Below are 13,212 nucleotides of genomic sequence, written 5' to 3' on the forward strand. Positions count from 1 at the left end.
CAATATGTTTTCGCTTCTCTATGTACTGCATATTAATACATTTTTTCACAAATAAAAGATGTAAAAACTAAAGGCATATCAAAAAGAATTCAAGTAAAAATTTGCATATTTTAATTTGAGCTGTCAAAGTTATCGATTAACATTACCATAAAGGTGTCCACGCTACGCTGTGCGAGACAAATAAATTGTAATAGAATTAATAGCTGTTTATTTATATGTTTTATTTTAGAACATTGTTATTGTATTTTAGAACATTTTTGAATGTTCGAAATACAAATTGCAATGGTTTTAATAAAAATCAATTTAAACAATAATTATAATTCAAACGTATTTAATAAACCTTAATTTAACACACTTTAAAAAATTAACACTTTTAACATATTTAATGAACTTTAATAACAACAGTTTAACAGATTAAATAACAAATTAAAATATTTTTTATAATAAATGTTCAAAATGTCCCTCATCGCATTCAATACACAATTGTGCGCGTCGCAGTAGACTGCTTGTTGCGTTTCTAATCATGTTTGGTGTCGTTTGGTGGCGATTGCTTCAACAATTTTGTCTCGTAATTCCTCGTGAATATTAATTGGTTTCTTGTACACATATTCTTTAATATGCGATCATACTAAAAAACATGTATACATAAATAGCCAGTTAATAATCACGAGGAATTGTAAGGTAAAATTGTTGAAATAACACCAAACATAATTATAAACGCAACAAGCAGTCTATTGTGACCCGCACAATTATGTATTAAATGCGATAGTGGGCACTTTAAACATTTATTATAAAAAATATTTTAATTTGTTATTTAATCTGTTGAACTGTTTTGTTGTTATTAAAATTCGTTAAATATGTTAACAGTGTTAATTTTTTAAAGTGTGTTAAATTAAGATTTATTAAATATGTTTGAATTATAATTATTGTTTAAATTGATTTTTACTAACCATTGCAATTTGTATTTCGTTACGAACATTTAAAAATGTTTTAAAATACAAAATAAACAGCTATTAATTCTATTACAATTTATTTGTCTCGCACAGCGTAGCGTGGACACTTTTATAGTAATGTTAATCGATGACTTTGACAGCTCAAATTGAAATATGCAAATTTTTATTTGAATTCTTTTTGATATGCCTTTAGTTTTTACATCTTTTATTTGTGAAAAAATGTATTAATATGCAATACATAGAGAAGCGAAAACATATTGTAAACTTATATGACAATAATATCATAAAAAGAGCACCCCATTAATAGGAGCACTTTTTGCATTTGTCATTTTTCCGTACCTGAGCGCGTGAAATCTCAGCTCTGCCATTCGTTAAATGTAATCGCTTCCCGTTTAAAAGCTATTATAGCCTCGACATTTTTGTATTAGAATTTTCTTCTTAAAATATTGTAAGGAATCTACCATTAAGAGCAATTCCGGTGGTTTTAGGACATCCTGTATAAATCGGGGCGAGTGACTGTTCGAAGTTTTTTCAAAGTGTCTGTTTCGTAGCACATTACGCCGCCCTCTATACGGACGCTTGTTCGGCGAGGTTATTTTTGGTGTTTTTTTCACTATATTCTTTCAAAAGAAAAAACTTTATTATTTCAGCTTTTACATTTAGCCAAGAAGGCTTATCCACAACCTTGCTTTAATCTTTAAGCCGTAATAAATTGACCAACCACGGTCGATTATTTTAAAAATAATGAACTGTGGTTGGTCAATTTCTTACGGCTTAAAAATTAAAGCAAGTTTGTGGACAAGAGATTATTTGAACAAACTTCCTTCACATTCGTTTCATTTTACTCTTTCCTCTTTTCGTTTTCCTTACAAACTCTTCTTATCCTAAATATTTAACTTATCCTATATTCTCGGAGGTTTTGCTATTGCCTTCCGAGAGAAGTACTAGCATATGAAAATTTTCTACTGGGTATCGCGAACCCGGGACTTCTAGCATGCTAGACTACTGTGCTACGCTCGCACTCTCACTATTCTTTCATCATTGGGCGCATTCAGTAGAAAAAGCGCTCAGTGAGCAATCAACGATTATTGGTTCTTGCTATTAGATCCCTAAATCTAGACCAATTACATTGACAAATTACTCAACTGTTGTGCAACTGTTGAGTCTACTGAATGCAGCCATTGTTCCTTCACTTCCTCGATATTACCAACTGGTTGAGAAGAAAAATTCGCGAGATTACTCTGCAGCCTCCACCTTTGAGCTGCGTTCCAAAATTCCACTCGGTGGGTAGAGTGCATTTAATTGACCAATCATGATAAAGAAATCCTAGTTATCTTTTTTCTTATTGGTTAATTAAATGCTACTCTACCCGTCGAGTAGAGTTTTGGAACGCAACCTTGCGTGGACGTTTTCTTCAGTGATATTTCGAGCACCGCGGATATCGTTTGCAGTCCTGCGGAACTTCGTTTCGTCGCGCTTGCGACATTTATGGCTCCTGCACACAGGACGCGGTAATGCTTGCCGCGCGGCGAAAGTCCGCGCGACAACCAATCAAAATATTGTTTTTCCGTAAGAGCTAGAAGGTTATTACGGAAAGCAGCATATTGATTGGCTGTCGCACGAACTTGCGCCGCGCGGCAAGCATTACCGCGTTCTGTGCAGAAGCCATTAGGCCGGTATTCATAGTCCGATCTTATATTTAAGATCATCTTAAGTACTTAATCATAAGATCATCTTAAGATGTCATGAATCAATCACAGAGCTGTATTCGCATTTTAAGACTATTACTTAAGACGGTCTTGAAATAAGATTCGACTATGAATACTGGCCTTATGCGTCGTCTACAATGGCAGTAGGAGTAGTAGTAAGAAATAAGCAGTAAGTAAATAGACCAATCACAATCGATTATTTTTGAAACGTGAGAATGGAATTGGTAAATTTGCTTACTGATTATTTCTTACTACTCCTACTGCCATTGTAAACGACGCATAATGCGTAAAGTAGTAAGAAATAAGCAGTAAGTAAACAGACCAATCACAATCGATTATTTTTTAAACGTGAGAATGGAATTGGTCAATTTGCTTACTACTTATTTCTTACTACTACTCCTACTGCCATTGTAGACTACGCATAAAGGGACGTCTACATTGGAAGTAAATAGCAAGAAGTAGGAAGTAAGAGTAAGAAATTGACCAACCACAGTCGAATGTGAGAAGAATAATCAACTATGATTGATCAATTTCTTATTCTTACTTCCTACTTCTTACTGCTTACTTCTAATGTAGACGTCCCTTCAAGGGCATAGCAAAAAGTAGGAAGTAAGAGTAAGAAATTGACCAACCACAGTTGAATCTGAGAAGAATAATCAACTATGATTGGTCAATTTCTTATTCTTATTTCCTACTTCTTACTGTTTACTTCCAATGTAGACGTCCCTTTAGACTAGAGGCATACAGAAAAACTTAAGCAGTAAAACGTAAGCAGTAAGCAAATTGACCAATCACAGTCGCTGATTTTTCTTACGGTCCAAGAATCAACGACTGTGATTAGTCAATTTACTTACTGCTTACGTCTTACTGCTTAAGTTTTTCTGTGTGCCACGGCTCTTAAGGCCCTCACACATGAAATGACATAACTGCATGTGCATAGCATATGAACCAATGAGCATCGAGTATTGAGCATCAAGCATCAATATGGCGGCTAAATACTCAGTGCTTATTGGTCCATACAGTCTTATGCTATGCACATGCAGTTATGTCATTTCATGTATGAGGACCTTTAGGACCTTCACACACAAATTGACATAACAGTAACATAAAATGTACTGTAAGAATTGACCAATTACATTGAAAATCGTCGAACCGTAAGGTCGCCATTTTGATTAATACTCGATCGTAATTGGTCAATTCTTACGGTACGTCTTACGTTACTGTTATGTCAATTGTATGTGGAGGTCCTTAGGAACGTCGCACACGAATTGACATAACAGTAACGTAAGATGTACCGTAAGAATTGACCAATCACTTTGAGTATCGTTGAACCGTAAGGTCGCCATTTTTGTGAATACTTGATTGTAATTAGTCCATTTTTACGGTACATTTTACGTTACTGTTATGTCAATTCGTGTGCGGCGCCCCTTACCGCGCGAGCCACGTTTGCTTCTAAATCCACACGGAACTTAATAGTCTTCACACATAAATTGCCGTAACCATAACGTAAGACGTACCGTAAGAATTGACTAATTACTATTGAATATTCATCAAAATGGCGACTTTACGGTTTGACGATTTTCAATGTGATTGGTCAATTCTTACGGTACATCTTACGTTACGGCTATGGCAATTTGTGTGTGGAGGTCCTAATGGCTCCTGCACATAGGACGCGATAATGCTTGCCGCGCGGCGGAAGTTCGCGTGACAGCCAATCAATATACTGCTTTTCGTAATAACCTTCTAGCTCTTACGGAAAAACAACATATTGATTGGCTGTCGCGGACTTCCGCCGCGCGACAAGCATTACCGCGTTCTATGTGCAGGAGCCATAAGCCCATCGCACATAAAATGACAACTGCATATGCATAGCATAAGACCGTATGGACCAATGAACATCAAGTATTGAGCATCAAGCATCATTATGGCGACTTAATACTTGATGCTCATTAGGGCTATCGCACACAAATTGACATAACTGCATATGCATAGCATAAGACCGTATGTACCAATGAGCATCGAGTATTAAGTCGCCATATTGGTGTTCGATGCTTAATATTCGATGCTCATTGGTCCATACGATCTTATGCTATGCATATGCAGTTATGTCAATTTGTGTGCGATAGCCCTTAGTCCATACGATTTTATGCTATGCAGCTATGTCATTTCATGTGCGATGAGTTTATATTTCCGTCGACGGTTGTGACACTTCTTAAGCGAGCTACATTCGCTTCTAAGTCCATACGTGACTTAGCCTCCGTCGCCTTTGCGACACTTATCGCACGAGCCACGCTCGCCTTCTAAATCCACACGGGACTTAATCTCCGTCGCACTTGCGACACTCATAAGGCGTCTCGCGAGACGTACGATCCAGTCCGATACTAGTCCGATCAGACGAATATCGGAAGCGCCTTCAGTGCATCAGTCTTGATTTCGGCCATTCCAATAAAAGTATATTAGTCGCATGGTTCGCTCGAAAAACCAAGCGCGCGCCGACAGTTTTCAATCTTCACTTACCTAGTCAAGGCAACGAGGAAATCTGAGACGGCCTCTCGCTGTCCTTTCGTCAACATACGGTTTTTACTTAGTCGATAAACCGTGTGCAATGTAGCGTCGAGTAAGCTCGCATAGTTGTCCGCTTCGTTGTAAAATTTCGAATGCTTGATCAGCAACGGTAGAATACTATTTCCTATGTAGCGGTTCATAGCGAGTGCCATGTCGGATTCGTAGCCGTCGTTCTGCAAGGAATTAAATCAGAATAAATCAGAATCAAACAAAGCAGAATCCACGCGACTCAAACTCGGAAACCAAATCTAATATGCATGGCACCGCGAAAGCCTAAAATATCAAATAAATCAGAATATCAGGAAACATAGGGAGAAATTTATTTGAATTAATGCCAATGCTCACAATTAGGAATACTCTAGTTTTATAATTTTAAAATAATAGCTAAATGAATAATTATGAAATAAGATAACAACGAATAAATATATCGCGCGCAAAGTAGATAAAATATGACGCGATTCTTACTCTATCGAGCATTGTAGCGGCGCGTAAATCTGGCAAGAAGGCTTCCTCCAATATCTTGTAGAACAATTCCTGTGTCTCGATACCATAAACGCGCTCGAGGAATAGCACGATACTTTGCTTGTGTCCTGGTATCAAACCGGATGGCATATCACTTTTCGGTCGTTCCTCGCCTGCGGCAGGGTTGAGCAAAGTAAATCGTAGAGACAGCACACCCTGAAGATCATCCAGAGGCACTAACGATCTCAAGATCGCCCGAGCACGAAGAGATTCGTTCTTCCCTGAAATGATTGCGCAGCTTCAGGCAACGAGCGTCGTCTCAATACCGTTTTATTGAAGCAAAGTTTCGTTACATGTATTACCAACAGATTTTGTAGAGACCTCTGTTGCCCATTAAGAAAGCAAAAATAAACGCTGTTATTAGATTATTCACTGTATTTTGCATGCAATAAAATTTTTACGCGACTTTACATCGCAAAAAGTGTACATGGCAATGAAGGTGTGAGGTATGACTTGATTCGAAAGTTGATGCTCGCAATTGCAAAGCAACATAATGTTTCTATCTTGTCATTTGTGATAATTGCCTAAATGAGGATATTGAATCTAATGCTAGTTATTATTTATTCAAATTTAAATTATATTTTCGTATAAATTAAATGATGAAGATATAAATCATAAATAATTTATTATTGAAAAAAATTACTTATTAAAACTACTTATTATCATTATTATTATATCTAATGTTAATTATTATTTACTTGAATTTAAATTATATTTTTATATAAATTAAATATGATGAAGATATAAATATTTTATTAATGAAGATGAAAAATGTCGAGATTATTGAACTGTTTTTTTACCTTGCTCTATGACAGAAGAATCCGGAGCACAGCGACCTAACAGATCGACAAGAGTACAGTAAAAACACAGGATCGCTGCGCCCGTATCAATGTAGTCTTCGTCGTCATCTGACTCGGGAAGTGGATGCTCGAATTGCATTACCATAGCTGTTCCCTCGGCCTCGTCGTGCACCTGTGCGAAGTACTAAGTTGATACCGTATTAATGAAAGTTCGTGCACATGCGTAATAATAGTATTGTAAAAGGTAAATTTCAACGCGACACTGTTGCATAGTCATACTTTATGCGTGCCATATTTAAAGAAACTGACGCGTCTTTGGAAATTTAATCGTGTTAATCACGAATCCTGAGAGCTTTAAGTTGAAATGACTCTCAAGAAGGTTGTCTCACTACAAAGCATATCAAAATGCCACAGGGGTATCAAATCACGCATATTCTATATCTAAGGGCCAGAAAAAAAAGAAGGGCCAAGTAAGTTGTTGAAAAAGAGCAAAACTGGGGTAATTATCTGAGGAAAACATATATCTATGTTCGTGATATTTTGAGTACGCATAGAATCGATAATGCAATATGTAGATTCTGCTTAAAACGACAATCGGAAAAAAGTTGCTTCCTACTTACGAAACAATTTGATTATTATTTCTAGTTTGTGACCGAGTAGATAAAGATGTATTGAAATCAATTTTAGTATGACTTACTTTTCGCCTATCAGCAATGCGCTCGGACATCTTGTTGGCCTCCATAATAGCTCTCAATAGACCTTCACCTTCACCTCGAAGAGCAGGACCCAGACATTCTGGTCTTCTGATTAGCAAACGGATCACCAGATTGGCATTCTCCTCTACGCTTTCACCTGATATCATTAAATAAACAGAAAAAAGTAGCATATAGTGTTACTTTCGAAATAAAATATTAAATGAAGTAAATGATAAAAAATGACAAAATGTCTTACCATTAACCCACACACAGAATCTCAAAAAGTCGAGGTAACGTTCACCCTCGACAGGATCCCAGCCCAAATCAGGGTAGCCTTTTTCCACTAGTTCCGAGTTCGACTGCAGGCCGCAACGTGACAAATAAATAGCGATCTTTTCCAGGTAATGTTCTCTCAAGGCCAATGCTAATTCGGTGTTCTCCATCAGCGAAGAGTAAGCCACGTCCAACGGTGTCGATCCTCGCAGCGAGGGTCTGGCCAGCAAGATGTTACTGTTCTCCAGCAGAAAATCAAAATGATCGAACATGGCTTTCTGATTCTGCCTAGATGTACGGCAGAAGTAACACAAGAATCTACAGCATGCCACGACCATCTCATGAGAAGTGTCCTTCTCCTTCGATGCTGGTTCGCCTTCGGTCGCTTGCGCTTGAGTCTGAGCGTCAGACTGTGCCTGAGAACGTCTTCCCAAGGTGTTAATCATGATGGCCATCACGTTCTCGTGAATTCTCAGCACTCGGATGAGATCGGGATGCTGGAAGAAAGTGTGATTGTTCACTAACTTCCATAATCTCTCTCGGACTAGCTCTTCTTCTTCCTGGGACATTTGCACCGGCAACAAGGCGCGAATTTGGCTGAGACCGACCCACATCAGCGCGACGTCATTTTTGGTCTTGTTGTTGACAACATAGGTCTTCTCTAAGGCTCGAATCAATTCACCAACAGTGTCGTACTGTCTAACTAGCAAGCTAAACATTTCTCGCACGAGTTTCGGCGTCTCGATTTGTGACTCCTCAGCCCACTTTACTATAGTTGATATCAGCACCTTGCGGAACACCTCTGTAAAAAGACAAATTTCATTATTTATTTACATATTATACATTGAAACCTATTTATTCAAAGTTCGACTTATTAAACAAGGTAAATCAAAGAGCTCACCTTCGGGAGTCTTTTTTTCAGGCTCGGGTTCAGGCTTAGCTTCTTCTTCAAGTTCTTTGACCGCGTTGATAAAATTGAAGAGACGTTTCATGGCTCCTGGCTTTTGAATCTCTTCGTCTGATTCGTTTGCGGCATCAGCCGCTTCCTGAAGAGCGTGCAAGGATACATATGACATCAGATCGCTATGAAATTCATTCATCTTCACTATCAAGTCTTCGCCACAGGGGCAATTGTCTGGATCTTCCTCGGAGTCAAAATTCTTAAAGCTTAGAATAGCGTTCATCTGTTCGCGCGGAGGACAACGGAATTCACGTGTCTTCTTGGCGGCAACGGCTGACGGCAAATCCGACTGCTTAATATCGATGTAACGTCTCAACTGATCGGCCTGCAACTCTCCGACGAAGTCGTGACTGAAGGCGATGATGGACTCGACACGATGGCGCAGCTGGATGTCGTTCAAATGATGAAGCAGGTAGCACATTTGTAATTTAGCGCCTTCAGCCATTTTCATGTGTAATAAGCCTTTTCTATGCTCATCCTTTCCTTCTGTAATATTTTAATACAATATTCAATCAGCTTGTGTCGGTATGCTGTGTGTCAACGCTTGATTAACAAACGTTTGCCGATCAAATAAATTTTGTTAAATGTAACATTTTATTCTCACCTTTATCAAAAGTCGGGTCCCAAGTTTCGGGATTTATCATGATGAGCAGATTGAATACATCTTTATTTCTCAGCAAGCCCACTAAGAGTAATCTATCTACCAACTTCAGAAGAGGTCTGTAATACAAGAAATGTATAAAGAAACCTTTGATCAAGCGAGAGAGACCATAAGCAATAAGCAGAAAGTCAGAAATTCCTGTTTAGAAGAGAAAGAAAGATTGAGATAAAGATTTTGCAGATTCTGTTTTTCATTAACATTTTAAAATATATATGCTAATGTAATATATAATCGTCGCTTCGGTAACAATAATGAAGAACATTAGTCGCAGCAGCGGCAGCGGCAGCAACAACAGCAGCAGCCGTACTTATTATCTTACATACAGGAAGAGATTCTCGTTGCTGCCTCCGATCGGATCTCGATTGTGCACCTGATTCACTTCGACGGCTTCGTTGAGTGCCATCATCACGTAATCCCGCACGATGTCGAGCGGGAAGTGCGGACTGTACAGATTGCGTATGTTTTCGATCGCCTGATCACTGGAAGGAATATCCCTTGATGGCGACTGATTAGTAGGGGTCTCACATCTATTTTGGGAAAAATTTTACTTACCTGATTTCTGTCATTTTCATCTGCGGCCGAATTGACTCGGTTTCCAAATATCTGAGACTGTGCTTCATCTCATAATCCTCGTACAGATCCTTCAGTTCTTGACCTATGCACAAAACAGATTGTAACAGAATAGAATATAAAAGGAACAGATGTTTTCGATAAATGTATTTTTCCTAGTATTTTATTTAATTAGGCTAGTATATGCTCAAAATTATTCAACTAGAAATTTATTCTGTAGTCCAAGGGCAAATTTCTAGTCGGGTACTTGAGAGTCTCACGACTGATTATCATGGCGCTTAACTTCAGAACCGTCATCTTTATAATACTTGAAAGAACTCTCTCTAATTTCTAGAAAGCTCTTATTAAAACTACTGTTCTATCGTTATAATCTTAATAATATAAATATGCTGGTAATGTAGATAAAAACATAATATTCTATAGAAATAACACATATTACACGTATTTTTCAAAAATTAGAGAGAATATAGAGTTGATGATCTTGAGGCTAAGCGACCGTCAATCGTACGTTTGACAGGTGAGCGGAAGATACAAGAGAAAAATTAAACGTGGAAGCCTTGAAAATTGCCTCGAAAATGTAAATAATTCCAAGCACTAAATACTTTAAATCGATAGTATGAGATGCTTTCTCAAAACTTAAATACTAATTCAAAATTAAGAGAATATTTCTAATTGAGATTTTAAAATATATATTTTAATATATATTTTAAGTATATATATAACTTAATTAAATGTAACTCATCGTAAAATTTTTCGTTTATTTCTTTCAGTTTTGTAGAATTACTCACCAAGCGGTATTATATACTCGTTCTTGCACACTTCCATCGTAGTTGCGTGTGATTCAAGGTGCAAGGCGATAAGTAAATCGTAAAATCCTTGTCGCAGGGGCCCGGACATGTATTCGGCTCGTATCGCGTACAACAATTGTTTCTGATCAACGTGTTGGCACAAAGCGTGCGCCGCTCGGTAATTCGATTGATAGCACAAGGCTGCATACAACGTTAATGTGTGCGCATGGAAACTACACGAGAACAAATTATTTTATTAGTATCAAACATATACTAATTTTACAAAATTATAAAGAGAAAAAGTAGAACAATATCTTCATGAAAGAATTACTTGAAATTAGTTAAAAACAAAAAACGTCAAGTATCTATTTGTTTTTTACAATGCTTATTAAAATTTTTCCAATATCTCTAAATGGAAAAAAAGATTAAAAATTTTCCAATATCTTTATATGGAAATTATGTCTATCTGTTAGTATTATCTGTTATGTGATTAATTTCTTACCTGAGTAATTTGTCCATTTCGATAAGCTCCAGAATGTCGATGCATCTATCTTCCTCGGGTATATGAAGAGCGAGCATCGATATAGCATCTTCGCACAGCATCGACCAGCCTCTGATGTCAGACAGCTTCAAGGCGTGCACTTGAAGAGACTGATTGGGCACTCTAGCCCATTGGTGCGGTTTCAAACACTGCACCTTCAGTCTGGGCGGAAATTGGGGTATCACGTGTCGTTCGGAATTCTGAAGCACGGCGGCCGAAAGCGGGAGCGTCGTTGAGGTCCTACCGAGCTCGATCTGCAGGATCTCTTTACTGGTAGCCTCGACAAAAATCGCCGGGAATAGTTTCGTATCCGGTTCCATCTTGAACTTGTGACTAGTGTCCTTTCCTTCGCAGGTGAAGGATACCCAGCCTGTCGCAGTATCGACGAAGCATCCTACAAACATACCCTGAGACGCACCTTTGCCTGATGCGTCCTGAGTGACTTCATTGTACAGTTCATCCGCTCGGACCATGTAGCAGCTTTGTCTATCGACTCTGCAATGTTATAACATCGATTTTCACTGAGCAGCTTCTAAATTCATACTTTTTTTTTAAAGATTATATAATAAAAAGAATATTAAGCTAGATTTCAATTTAGCAATCACTGCAGTTATTTGCTATTTTTTATTATAAAATCATTAAATATTATTATTATTATTTTTAAATTTTATATAGAAAGAAAATATGTAAAGAGAGATATATCTTATAATATAAATATATCTTGAGAAACTTACTGCTCCACGAGACGCTCATACTCATCAATGATAGCGACGGAACCTTTCCTCACGCGTGACAAATTGAAGTCCTTCGTGTGGAAATGGTATTGCGAAGTAACCCAGCCAACGTAGACGTGAGTCGGATCTTGTCCAGGGAATATCCTAACGCCGTAGAAGTATTCGTTCATCAGCTTCATACACTCAGCGTCGAAAATCTCATTGCCAATTGCTTCGACACCAGTGCCAGTTAACACAGACATCGCCTTGGGGACATTACGCTCCGGGATTTGGGGTGGCACGACTTTCAAGTCCGTCTACACGAGAAAAGAGATTATATTATTTCATATTGTTAAATTTTTTCTACTTATATTTTTTCGTAGCATATATATGTATATATATATATATATATATATATATATATATATATATAAAGCTACGAAAAACTCACGGTTGAAACACGAACTTGAGGAGGTTTGGCACTTTTGCTCCCAACTGTTCTTGTACTTTTATCCGAGATGTCCGAGCGAACTTGTGGTTCGGGTGTCTTTGATTTTGCATCAGGAGATTTAGCTTTACGTGAGAAGAACCTGTACATGCGACAATTTTTTAATTAACTTGTTAATAAAAAACCTATAATTATTATCCAAATAATCACTAAACGAGACATTAAACAGAATATCATAAAAATTACTATTTATGATGTAATAATTCATGATGTAATATTTTTCATCTTAGATCTGGAAGAAATATTTCAACTTACGGGACATCCTCCATTTCTTTGCTAAGCTTACTAACAAAGTCAAAATACCGAAGTCAATTTATCTTTCGCAATATTGATTCGAGGCAATGCTCACACACATCAATAATTCATAGTTACCGGAAAGGTGAGCGGCCGCGTTTCTTCTTATCGTCCTTTATGTCACCGTTCATCTCACCATTTACGTATCCATTCATCTCAGCTTCGCTAACTGCATTGTCCAAAATATGCGATCCATAGAGGGAACCCTTCCTAGGAGGCCTGGAAGGTTTGCCTCGTTGCATAGGAAGTGGCGATTCCTTTAACATCTCATCTGCTTCAACCGCATCTTCGGAGTAATTTCTCTGCAATCCTGTTCACACAAAAATTGTATAAATATTCATCAGCTATTTATATTATATAATATCGTGAGTATTATCTATTTACCAGAAAAATATACTTTATAATTTTATGAAAAAACAGCTTATTTATTAGATTGCAATAAAAACAAATGAATATTTGTATTTTTTCGTTATAAATATTAGGACCTTAACTTAGTTTCCGCCCAAAAAATACTGAGAAAAAGCATTTATTGTAAAAAATTTATTTAAATTATTTCAATGAAAGTATTTTCCATCACTTTCTACAACTTTTTGCCATCTTTCTGGCAACTGGGCGATACCATCTCGATAAAACGATGTTTGTTTCGAAGCAATCCATTC

The 13,212-nt window shown here is 37.4% G+C and overlaps 1 protein-coding gene across 11 annotated transcripts in view; it reads right to left on the reverse strand.

The window, feature by feature from the left end:
- Positions 1–13,212, reverse strand: part of LOC116848398 (ryanodine receptor) — a 56,266-nt gene that overhangs the window by 19,579 nt on the left and 23,475 nt on the right. For 5 of the 11 annotated variants that reach the window (XM_032824454.1, XM_032824458.1, XM_032824451.1 and 2 more), the window contains 14 exons: positions 12,632–12,863; positions 12,203–12,341; positions 11,773–12,068; positions 11,000–11,533; positions 10,498–10,730; positions 9,692–9,794; positions 9,463–9,633; positions 9,083–9,198; positions 8,419–8,964; positions 7,501–8,319; positions 7,247–7,401; positions 6,550–6,721; positions 5,693–5,970; positions 5,180–5,400 (listed from right to left, as the gene is read on the reverse strand). In XM_032824454.1, the coding sequence (XP_032680345.1) occupies positions 5,180–5,400; positions 5,693–5,970; positions 6,550–6,721; positions 7,247–7,401; positions 7,501–8,319; positions 8,419–8,964; positions 9,083–9,198; positions 9,463–9,633; positions 9,692–9,794; positions 10,498–10,730; positions 11,000–11,533; positions 11,773–12,068; positions 12,203–12,341; positions 12,632–12,863 (4,015 nt within the window). Of the gene's footprint in view, positions 1–5,179; positions 5,401–5,692; positions 5,971–6,051; positions 6,073–6,549; positions 6,734–7,246; positions 7,402–7,500; positions 8,320–8,418; positions 8,965–9,082; positions 9,199–9,462; positions 9,634–9,691; positions 9,795–10,497; positions 10,731–10,999; positions 11,534–11,772; positions 12,069–12,202; positions 12,342–12,631; positions 12,864–13,212 lie in introns of all 11 variants that reach the window. The other 6 variants (XM_032824455.1, XM_032824452.1, XM_032824447.1 and 3 more) reach the window with 5 other exon arrangements.

Source organism: Odontomachus brunneus, unplaced genomic scaffold (genome assembly GCF_010583005.1).
Source record: "Odontomachus brunneus isolate Ranch 3 - 2012 unplaced genomic scaffold, Obru_v1 Obru_scaffold_094, whole genome shotgun sequence".
Classification (NCBI taxonomy): Eukaryota; Metazoa; Arthropoda; class Insecta; order Hymenoptera; family Formicidae; genus Odontomachus; species Odontomachus brunneus.